The 12,599-nt window shown below is 27.6% G+C and overlaps 1 protein-coding gene across 1 annotated transcript; it reads right to left on the reverse strand.

Moving 5' to 3' along the window:
• Positions 1-1,628: 1,628 nt before the first annotated feature.
• LOC107632660 (transcription factor MYB102-like) lies at positions 1,629-3,840 on the reverse strand. Its single transcript, XM_016336330.3, has 3 exons — positions 3,680-3,840; positions 3,424-3,553; positions 1,629-2,475 (listed from the first exon to the last, which is right to left on the reverse strand). Exons 1-3 carry the CDS (start codon positions 3,810-3,812, stop codon positions 1,734-1,736), a joined length of 1,005 nt encoding a protein of 334 aa, XP_016191816.1. The 5' UTR covers positions 3,813-3,840; the 3' UTR covers positions 1,629-1,733.
• Positions 3,841-12,599: the final 8,759 nt, after the last annotated feature.

The following is a 12,599-nucleotide window of genomic DNA, read 5'->3' on the forward strand; positions in this document are numbered from 1 at the left end:
ATTTAGTATTATACATTGATTTTATTTTGATAATATTTTTGGTTCATTCTAGACACAAGCGTTTCTGAATTTGAATTTATATAATGGACAAATGTTCGGTTCATTTAGGATTATGCAATGGTTTTACTTTGATAATATTTTCAGTTCATTCTAGACGCAGATGTTTCTGAATTCGAATTTATAGAATGGACAAATATTCAATTTATTTGGCATTATACAATGATTTGGCTTTAATAATATTTTCGGTTCATTTACAGCCTAGGTGTGTTGTCGATGAATAATTTGTCCCAATGGTTGGAATAGCTTTCAAGACAAATTGAATGGAATGGAATGAAATCTAATACAATTGAATAAAGTGATAATAAATAAGTTTATTCTTTTTTGCTTAAAAAAAGACTCAATCATTAACAAAAACATATCGAGTTCATTTTTAGATCCAAATGAATCTCAATTAAACTAAGAAATAAACTGAAATTACTTAAGGAATAAAAAAATTTGGTTAATACTTATCAGCAGCATCAAGTGAACCTCAATTAACACACAAATAAACCGAAATAAATTAAGAAATGAACCAAAATTATTTAATAATGGCAGCTGAGAAAATTAGAACTAATAAAGACGTTCGCAAATTAGTATTATTGCTGATGACGATAACGAAGAAGAAGAAGAAGAAGACGCAACATTGAAGGAGGAGGAGGGGAGGAAGAGGAAATAGAGAAGGAGAAAGAGAAGAAAATGGGGAAGGAGAAGGAGAAGGAGAAAGAGAAGGAGAATGAAGCGCGTGAATTAAAAAAAGGAGCCACTCAGATAAAGACGCTGAAAATGTCTTTTTATAAAGATGTTTTTTAATAATTAAAATTTAACACATATAATTAATTAAATCGTGTTATTTTTGTCAAAATTAGACTAAACAAATTAATCTGACCGAAAAATGGTGAATCAAATCTTGAACTGATCTAAATTAATATTATTTTTTTATAGAAAATGACTACAATACCCTATTATATAAAATGACTAAAATACTTCTATTATATATATTAATTTTGAGAATCCTAAATTTTAGTCTTTTATTTTTCTATGGTAGAGTTAGGATTTAGAATTTAATATATATATATATATATATATATATATATATATATATATATATATATATATATATATATAAAATAAGAGTATTTTAATCATTCTCTATAATAAGGATATTGTAGTAATTTTTTATAAAAAAAATAATATTAATTTAGGCTAGTTTAAGATTTGATTTACCATTTTTTCGGTTAAATCAATTTGTCTAGCCTAATTTTGACAAAAATAACACAATTTAATCGATTATATGTGTTAAATTTTAATTATTAAAAAATATCTTTATAAAAAGACGTTTTCAACGTCTTTATCCGAGTGACTCCCATTAAAAAATTATTATAACAATTTGGTTAAATTTAGTTAAGTATTTTGTTTTGATGCAAAGTTTTATTCTTATTTTAATTTGGAAATGTAAGAATGAAACTAAAATTCAAGTACTCAAAAGCAAGCTAGAGAGAAAATCTTCAAAAGTAAGAAAAGTACAAATAATTTCTTTTATCAACAAAAACATACAAAAACTTTGGATGGCCCAAAATTAAAAAAAAAAAACTAACAAACAAACAAACAAAGTATTGGTATGTAGATACCCCCAAAGGCCAAAGAGGTACAGATTTCATATATAGCTAAATGAAGTTATAATATATAACATTAATTTACATAAAATCACTAATATCCAGAGTGTCTGGAATCTGAAACTTGAATAATTCACTGCAATAGCTTTCTTCCTCCGCACTGCTATTCACATAGGTGGATGATGAATTCATCTGATTTGGACTTGACAGCACCGAATCATAACCAAAACTATTTTGGTTTGCAATATTATTATTGTCCAAATCCTGGTTCCCTATGAAACCAACTTGATCTTGTTGCAAAACATTAAAATTATTATTATTATTTTCCATTAAGCCCTCCACATTACATTGAATTGTTGAAATTGGTGTCTCAAAATGACCATGAGTAACAAACTCTTCTTTTGGTGCAACTAACTGATTGAGCTTCCCACCAAGGATTTGTTGTAGAATATCATTATTATTGTTATTAATATTCTGCGACGAAGATGAGGATGACGATGCAAAATCAGGGTTATTTTGGTCATTTTTTGTGGACATAAGAGTTGAAGGAGTTGTAGTAGCAGCTGCTAATAGCTTAAGCAATTCAGGGTTGAATAAAAAGGGTTGAGGGTGAGTTAATAGGGCTTGGAGACTCAGAAGAGAAGAAGGGTTTGCAATGAGTGTCCTTAGAATGGAGGACACATCAAGAAGGTGATCAAGGCGTGGGGCATGGGTAATTGGGTCAATTCCCATCCGAAGTAGCCTCTTCCTAATGTGAGTGTTCCAATAGTTCTTGATTTCGTTGTCAGTTCTTCCTGGAAGTCTTGCTGCTATTGCCGACCATCTACACATGCCATCCAAAAAACAAAAAAACATACATAGGTTAGCATATCATATATAAAGGGTGTACTGTCTACATACATAATGGAATTGAAATATATAATGATATATAAATGGATGGAAACTCATTTTATTAATTTCATGTGAAGTTGATAGTTAAAAGTCGTTAAATAATTTAATAGATTTTATTAAATTATTATTTAATGACTCTCAATTATCAATTTTAAATGAAATTAACTATTAACTTTATATGATTAACTGATTTGAGTTTTTACCGTATAAACTTGTACTACCTAATTTGTAGAAAAATGTTGTTTCTCTTCTTCTACCCCCTCCCCCTCCCCTAACATTGAAATATAGTGTGGACTCATTTATTTTGTGTGAATACCTATCTCCATTTTTTTTAATATTTATATGATTCACGTATCTTATATATATACTATTTGATCTTTTATAAACGTGATTAATAAATTAAATATTTTACTAAAATTTTAAAAAATTCAACTAAAATCCATTTTTTTTGGGGGTCAATATTAACTAATTATTTTGAATTTTAAATTCTAAATTTTAATCTTAAATTCTAAATCTCCAAAAGAAATCAAGGTTAAAAAAACAATTTTATAATAAAAATAATTCATTAAAATTTGATTTTCTATACTTGTTCAATTTTAAATTGACTTGCAAGTGCAATTACGATACTAATATTGCAACGATAATTGTGACGATTCCCTATGTTTAGGAGATAATTAGGATTCTTGCCTAATATTGGAAGATAAAATAGTGAGAGAGAATAGAAATAATTAGGGTTAATATGAGTATTGGGCAAGAACCCTAGCTAATTAAGTAACCTTTGGACTTTGGAGTAGTATTTTATCTTTGAATAAGTATTATACTGCTTCTGAACATGGAAACTTGCTTTAGGAAATAGTAAAGAGGAAAATCATAGACTTACTTGTTTCCCAATACACTATGCAACTGAATAATAGCCTCCTCTTCTTCAAAAGAGAATCTTCCCCTCTTGATATCGGGTCTCAGGTAATTTGTCCATCTTAGGCGACAACTCTTGCCACATCTTTGAAGGCCTGTAAATAATGAACCAATTCAAACTCTTAAATGTTACGTATAAGAAACACCATTGTAATAAGTTTAAAAAGAAGGTGGTGTTGATAAATGAGAAGGGAATTAAGGACATGTATATATATATATACCAGCATTCTTGGGAAGGGTGCGCCAATTTCCTGGGCCATGAGTCTGAATGTAGTTGGTAAGTTTAAGATCTTCCTCCGGGGTCCATGGACCCTTCTTGAGACCATTCTTGTCACAACAAGGAACTCTTCCCATTTTTCTTTCCTAAACAAGTATATATCAATCGATATATGATGTGATTTAATTCCTAATAAAAGCCAAAAGGGCAAGTAGCTAAAAGGTTCCAAAAGTTTGGAAGTATTTTGGTTATGGTTGTAATAATGCATGAGAAGATCTATGTAGTGCGTTTTTATAGCATAAAATGGGTTGTAAGTCAAAATGATTTGGTGCCGCCCGTATGCCACATGTCTCTACAACCATGGTACACATAATTTTGTATACGAATGCAATGCATATAAACAGTATATCTATACATGGCATTTGCCTAAACGAGATTCTCACCCAGCATTCTTATTCATTTATATATTATCAACATTATTCAACAATAACAATAATGCAACATTATTGATCATTTATTTTTATGCACCATTATGCAATCATCATTTTCACGTTTAATTTTATATATAATTGTATAAATTAATTGGGATCTCTACCCAACACAAAAATGTATATATAAATGGTGTGGTGATGATGATCAAATGAGATTAAGCCTAACTATTTTTTGTTGAATTTTTTACTTTTATATACTGAAGTCAATATAAAATTTGTTAATATACTAGCTAACATCCTATATTATATTACACATGCCTGGGTTGATATATAGACAAAAGTATGAAACAAAATAAATAATTACTTTTATTTGTATAAGAATAATACCAAATTAAATTTAAGGATTTCACTTACAAATCAAACCTAAATTTTAATTTGCATTGTCATGATTAATTCTATTTTTGTAGAAAGCCATATATGAGTATATTTCGTACAGGAATAGATGTACAGAGTACAGACACACACACATATATATATATACCCCACTAGGTAGATGTTGCAATTTCTTTACAGCCATGAAGCACGTGACATTATTAGAAGCAAATATATATGGCGGGGTTTTTAACATTTAAAAGGGAAAAGGACATGAAAAGGGAGCTGACTTTTTCTTATTGTAAAACCTGTGATGAGAAAATGCATGGAGGTTTGAACACTTGAGTTTGACCTTTGTTTGTTTTAATGTATTGTGGGAATAATGGACGGTACGGTAGTTAAGTCCCCTTATCAACATTTGGAATACTCTATTGTCTTTGGTCTCTTTCTCTTTTCTCTTTCACTTTCGTTCTAGAGCAATGCTGTTAGAGAAAATAATTTAAAATTATTTAATTTAATTTAATATTTATAATTATATATATCATTTAAAATTATATGTTTATTATATCTAATATTATGTATTTATTTTAAAAATAATTAATAAAATAATATAAAATAAAATAATTTTAAACTGTTTTTAGTTAGTTTTTACTATCGCTCAAACCAGTGGCGGAACTTGAAACAAAATTTTGGGGGGCTAGATAGAAAATAATTGTCAAAATATTTTTGATATGGATCCCATTTAAGATAAACTCGTCTAATCTTATTTCTCTGATTTGGTTGATATTACCAAATTTAAAGTCATTTTTCAAGATTTCGTTCCAAAAGTTAAGGTTAAAGTCATCAGATGTAACTTTTTGAACTTTTGAAGGTTATATTTCACTTTCTTCTTGATTCATTAAAGTAGAAGAACTATCTACATGTGTTGATATTGTAAAAGTTATATGTTCTCCTTCTTAAATATTAGTCTTCCTCTTAAAAAATGTATCAATTCTTTGATTTTTCATTATTATTTTATATATCCTGTAAAATATGTAAAGAAGAAGTTAGAAGGACAAATATTAAAATTTATAATATTTATTGAATTTTTTTTTATCAATTTATACAAATATAATAATATTAATACTGATTGAATATTTTATTATTTTTTATCATATAAAAAATTAAATTAAATAAATAATAAAATATAAAATAATATTAAATTAAATAAATAAAAATATCTAATTTTTTATATTTGAACTTAAAAATAGAGAGAGTGTTGTTTATTGAACTTATTAGATACTTTAAGTCATAGTAAAGTATTTAAGTCAATTGAATTATTTTTTATCTTTTAAAAAAATACTACTAAATTTCTTATAAAAAGTTGGAGAGGCCGTGACCCCCTTATCTAAACTAAGCTTAGCCATTGTCTCAAACATTTTCGTTCTTTTTACTATAAATCACTATATATATTGCTTAGTTTATTCACTTTATTGTAGGCTTTCATTTTCCTTGTTTTGACTTTCACATGTGTCACTTCTATCAAGGTTCAGATCTATGCCGCCTTAAGACTTTATATACCCTTTCGTTACTTGGTGTCTCTGTCTAATGAATCGGTTATTATTTCTCCTTAGAAAAAATTTAAAAGAGTTTAATTAAAGAGATAATTTTTTCAGTTATAATTAATTAATTTTTAATTTTTTTTATTTTAAATTTCAAAATTTAAATCTTAAATTTTAAAATTTTCAAAAGTTGAGAATTAAAAAATAATTTAATATTAGTTAATTAAAAATTAATTCCTTATATATATTTCATTTCAAACTGCAATTTGATAGTAAATTAAATTTTAAATAAGTGGCAAATATTAGTTACAAGTGAAATTTAAAAAATGATTAAAAATATCTTAATTGTAAATAATGAACCAAACTAATTGTACAAGATTATATTTATTATTCATGGAGTTATTAGTGATAATCAATAATTGGTGTTGCATATATAGTTTTTTTAAGTGAATATTCATTTAAAAAAAATCAAATTCTAAAATGAACATTTTATTTATTTGGAAATGAATGGAGTATAAGGACCAAATTTCATTTACTCCTTTTTCTTCGATTTCCTCGGATATGATGACTCCTTTCGCTATTCCAACCTCTAACTATATAAGTGTTATACATTAGCCTACAAAATGCACTCCATCAAAAGGTAGGAAACTAATGTAAACTTGATTTAGTGGAAGTATTAATTAGGATCTTAAAAGTTGTGATTTTTATATTTAGATTAGTTATTATAATGAGTTTTTATTATAGTAGAATTAAATTTTAAGATTAATTTTTCTCTCTTTTCTCTCTTGCAGACGTTTATCAGAATGACAATTTTTAGTATTATTCAGTGAGCAAAAACTGTAAAAACATCGTGTATAGAGGCAGAGAGAGGACCATCTTTATATGTGTTATTACCTTTAAATCTAATGCGTCCATCAAACATTAGTATTAGCGGATGAGCATATAATTCTTTGTACCTTGAAGATACCTTAAAACATTCTTTGCAACTTTTCAATGATCCATTCCAGGATTACTTTGATACCTTCCTAGTATTCTTACTGCAAAGCTAATGTCTAGTATTGTGCAAGTTTGTACATACATAAGACTTCCCACTACAGAATTATATGAAATTCCTTCCATTCACTTCCATTCTATATCATTTTTTAGGTATTGCATAAGACTAAATTTGTCCCCTTTTTGAATTGGTGCAATTCTTGCGGAACACTTTTTCATATTGAACCTCTTTAGAACCTTATTTATATAGGCGTTCTGAGACAATCCTAACAATCTTTGTGATTTATCACGAAAAATTTTAATTCCTATCACATAGGATGCCTCTCCCATATCTTTCATTTCAAAATTTCTAGAAAGATATTCTTTAGTCTCACGCAACATTCCCAAATTATTTGTTGCAAGCAAAATATCATCAATATATAAGACTAGAAAGATGAACTTACTCCCACTGACCTTCTGGTATATGCATATATCAACAATATTTTTTTTAAAATCGAAAGAAAGAATGATATTATTAAACTTAATATACCATTGTCGTGAGGCTTGTTTCAGTCCATATATTGATTTCTTAAGTTTACACACCATACGACATTTTTCTTCAATTGGAAAACCTTCAAGTTGATCTATATAAACTTCTTCATCAAAATTATCATTCAAAAAGGCAGTTTTTACATCCATTTAATGTAGCTCTAAGTCATAATGAGCCACAAGTGCGATAATAATACGCAATGAATCTTTTTTAGAAACAAATGAAAATGTTTCTTTATAATCAACACCAATCTTTTGAGTAAATCCCTTAGCAACAAGTCTAGCTTTATATCATTTAACATTGCCTTTTGAGTCTCGCTTAACTTTAAAGACCCATTTGCAACCAATACATTTAGCACCTTCTGGCAATGCAATAATATTTCAAACTTTGTTATCTTCCATGAATTTTAACTCTTCTTTCATGGCATTAATCCATTTTTCTAAATCATCACTATTTATGGCTTGTGTAAATGAATCTGGATCTTTAGATATTCCAATATCTTCTTCTTGTAAATAAGTCTCATAATAGCTTAAAATAGCTAACTTTCTTTCTTTTTGAGATCTCCTCAATGATACTTTTAGAGACTCATTTATTTTTGATATTTGTGAGTTAGTTTTTTTATTGGGATCATTATCATTCAAATCTTGTTCATCACTACTAATGTGTTCAACAATAATTGGAACAACTCTTTGAGTATGTGTGGATAAAGGAACATTAACATATATAAGAACATTAACTTTAATTTCTTTTATTTCTACACCTTGATGATTTTCACTCCCACTAACTTCACCATTTTCAAAGAATTTGGCATTACCAGTTTCTATAATTCTTGGACTATGGTTTGGACAATAAAAAATATACCCTTTAGACTTCTCTGGATAGCCAATAAAATAACTACTCACTGTTCGAGAATTTAATTTCTTTTTTTGTGAATTAAATATTCTTGCTTCTGTTGGACAACCCCAAACATATAAATACCGTAAACTAGGTTTTCTATTAGTCCATAACTCAAAAGGAGTCTTTGGAACAGCTTTACTAGAAATCCTATTTAGCAAATACATGGCCGTCTTTAATGCAGACATCCACAAGAATTTGGGTAAAGAAGAATTGCTCATCATACTTCTAACCATATCTATTAACGTTCGATTACGCCTTTCTGCCACACCATTTTATTGCGGTGTATATGGCATTGTGTATTGTGCATATATGCCATGTCTTTCTAGAAGTTTTACAAATGGATCAGGACATTGTCCTGTTTTATTATGTTTTCCATAATATTCACCACCTTTATCTGACCTAACAATTTTTACTTTTTTGTCTAATTGTCTTTCAACTTCTTTAATATAAATCTCAATAGCATCAACTGCTTGAGACTTTTTTTAAGCAAACAGACATATTCATAACGTGAAAAATTATCAATAAAAGTGATGAAATATTTTTCTCCACCAATAGATAGAGCATCAAAAGGTCCACATACATTAGTGTGCATTATTTCAAGAAGCTGACTACTTCTTGTGGCACCTTTCTTATTTTGTTTGGTTTGTTTTTCCTTAATACAATCCACACATAAACCAAGATCAGTAAAATTTAGATTTTGTAAAATCTCATTCTTTACTAATATTTCCATTCTTTCCTTGGATATGTGACCCAAGTGTTTATGCCCCAAGAATGCATAACTTTCTTTAAGCGTATTTGGCCTAACTACGTCATTCTGGTACTCAATAAGCATGGATTCAGAAAATTGGTCAAGAAATTTTAATCTATTTAAGCCATCAATTAAAACACCATAACCAATAATATTAGAATTTTTAAATAAATTAAAACAACCATTCAAATAAAACTACAATTGTCCAACTTTGAAACAGAAATTAAATTCCTAAACGTTGAAGGTACATAAAAAGTCTTGGATAAATCTAAATGAAAGTTTGTATCCAACACCAAACGATAAGTTCATATTCCTTTAATTGGTGCTTTCACATGGTTTCCCATGTAGAGGAACATCTTACTTTGGCTTGTGGTTTGGATCGTAAGTAGGGATGGAAATAGGCCAGGCGGCCTGTCAGGAGCCTACAGCCTGACATGTATTTGGTCTGGCCTGGCCTGGCCTGTTATAAAATAGGCACAGGCCAAAGCCTTTATAAAAGCCTTAATATGTTAATAGGTCAGGGTCAGGCTCATTAATTAGCCTTATTGGCTTGTCAAGCCTACCTGACCTGTTAAAACATAATTCAATATATAAATTATTTTTTTATTATTAACATAATTATTAGATATTTTAAATTTATTATATTTTATTATGAATACTTTTTATATTTTAAATACTTTAAAATTTTTTATAAATATTAAATATGACATATTACGTATAAATATTTTTTTTTGTATGAGCTTTCCAATCAATTCATTAATGTCCTATTTTTTCTTCATGACATTATAGTTAATTTGAAAAGCTCCATACTCAGAAGATAGTGAGTTTAGAATGAACTGCATCATAAAAGAGTCATCAACTGTCAACTGAACTTTTAATTATGCAGCAATATTAGTCATCTCAATAGTATGCTCTTGGATGCTCTTAGACCCATCAAACTTCATGGTCATGAGCTGTGTCATTAATGTACTAGCGAGTGACTTATCAGAACGGAAGCAGTCTTCCACAAATGCAAGATATTCTTTAGCACTTTCTGTTTGAGGAAGAATAGTTTTAATATTGCTTGCAGTAGTCATTTGCATAAACATAAGGCTTAATCTTAATCTGTTAGAACGTTCCCATATCTTAGGTGCATACTTTTCATCCTCATCTCATTATTATCAGTGACAATGAGTTTCTCTTCCAAAAGTGACAAGTCAAGAAAACTAAACTTGCGAATGAATTGAAATACCTGTCATTTAATCCTACAATGTTCATATTAATTTTAATTTTATCATCTACTCAGATTACAGAACATAACAAAGCATATTATAGTTCACTTTTGGATAAAACTCTATAATATACTAACATACAAAATAAATGTCATATTTATCACACTTGAAGATTAAAATTCTCTACTAAATACATATACCATCTTTGGACAATATATATATTTGACTCAAGAATAATAAATTTTCTCTTCCAAGTCTATTAATAATAGAAGAGATTTTTCTTTGGGTAAATATAATTCTAAAATTAATTAATACATTATTAACTATACTGTCATTTTACGTTATAACTTGTTAATTTTGGTGTACACAAGTAGTAAATAGTTAAAATAAACTTAATACTATAAATAAAATATTTATAGATTTTTCATAAAATTAGAGTACATTACGTACTCAAAATAATTTCATAATTGTCATCAACACTAAACATAAACTCAAGATTAAATTCATACATGAGTATAATTTATGGTCAAATTAAAATATTCAGAAGAAAACATATAGAATATAAACAACCACAAATATGCAGTTTTGATGTCATGAAATTTGAAACTCACTTAATTAAAATTCAATTATAAATAATTAATCAGAAACAATCGTGGACATCATTAATTAGAATATTAAAAGTTGTGATTTTTATACTTGGATTAGTTGTCATAATGAGTTTTGATTATAATAGAGTTGGACTTTAAGACTGGTTTCTCTCCCTTTTCTCTCTTGCAGATGTTTATCAGACAATTTTCAGTGAATAAAAACTGTAAAAATATTTGTATATAAAGACAGAGAGAAGACTATTTTTATATGTGTTATTACCTTTAAATCTAATGCATCCATCAAACATTTGCATTAACTGATGAGATTAAGTCATTAATAATTTATAAATAATTACAATTAGACCACAATAGAAGTTTAAATTACAATAAACTTCTAACAATGAAATCCACACTTTTTGATTAAGAAACCTAAATAGATTACCGCTGATGAATCACATTTTCGTTATATATAGTATTATTAATTGAGAAATGTTAAAAAATTATTAATTTATTATAATTTATTATTTTTGTCATTATTTAATCATTAACTTAATTTATTTAGTCTAATAATCTAATAATATATTTTATTTTATATTTTTAAAATTAAAAATAATAAATTTTGATTTTCTTTTAACATTCCTCCTTTCAATTACTCCTTTTTCAACTATCATATTACATGTTAAGCTCTTTCACAATACTATTAAAAATATTTTTTTCTAATAATATTATATATAATTAAATCCCAAAATTATATCTCCATGCTATCTAATTAACAAATCCTGTATAACCGTGTTTTTTCTTGGTGGATGTTTTCATGTTGGCCACGTGTCAACTTTTCCTTGGTGAGGATCCTTTAATAGAAGTTAGACACAGCTTATATATTAGGTACAAGTGTTGTTACCTCGTTCCACGAGTGAAGTCAGCGCCACCTTTTCGTTTTGATCATTTTTAGCAAGCAAGCTAAGCGATTTTTGCTTCAGCTTAATCTTAATCTTAATCTGATCCTTGCTATGTATTCAAAAAGTCATTGAAAATCAGGTGCAAAAGTTCATCAACTTTCCATCTAACACTGTAGAATTTACAAGTCAATCACTATATTTTAGTAATTTCTTTCTTCAAAAGCTCGACATTTATGTTGCATTAATTAATATTTAATTTGCTTATTATTTGCATTGCTTGCTACTAGTGAAGTCCTTGTGCTTGAGTTACACATGGAAGGCCTTCTTTTTATGCATAGGAAAACAGAATCATCTAGAGGAGCCACCTTGTCCAGTAACTTATTGCCATATATATATGTGGTATTTAAAGCATTTATATAGATTATAATAAGATCAACTATCCTAAGTTACACTAAAAACAAACTATAAAATTAGTCATTTAGGTAAAGTTTATATTAAAATATAAAATTTAACGTATTTAAATTTATGTTGAATTTTATTTTTTGAATTTTAGTATGAAATATAGCTTTTAAAACAAATATTTTTTAATATATAAACCGCTAAAGTCTATAAAAATTTATGATGGTAATCCATTTTTATATAAATTTTTGTCTTGTAAGAGTTTGTGAATTGTGATGATTGTTAATTTTCATGTAAATGTCTACACCTTCTAAATT

Source organism: Arachis ipaensis, chromosome B3 (assembly GCF_059453495.1).
Source record: "Arachis ipaensis isolate K30076 ecotype BB chromosome B3, ASM5945349v1, whole genome shotgun sequence".
In the NCBI taxonomy this organism is placed as follows: Eukaryota; Viridiplantae; Streptophyta; class Magnoliopsida; order Fabales; family Fabaceae; genus Arachis; species Arachis ipaensis.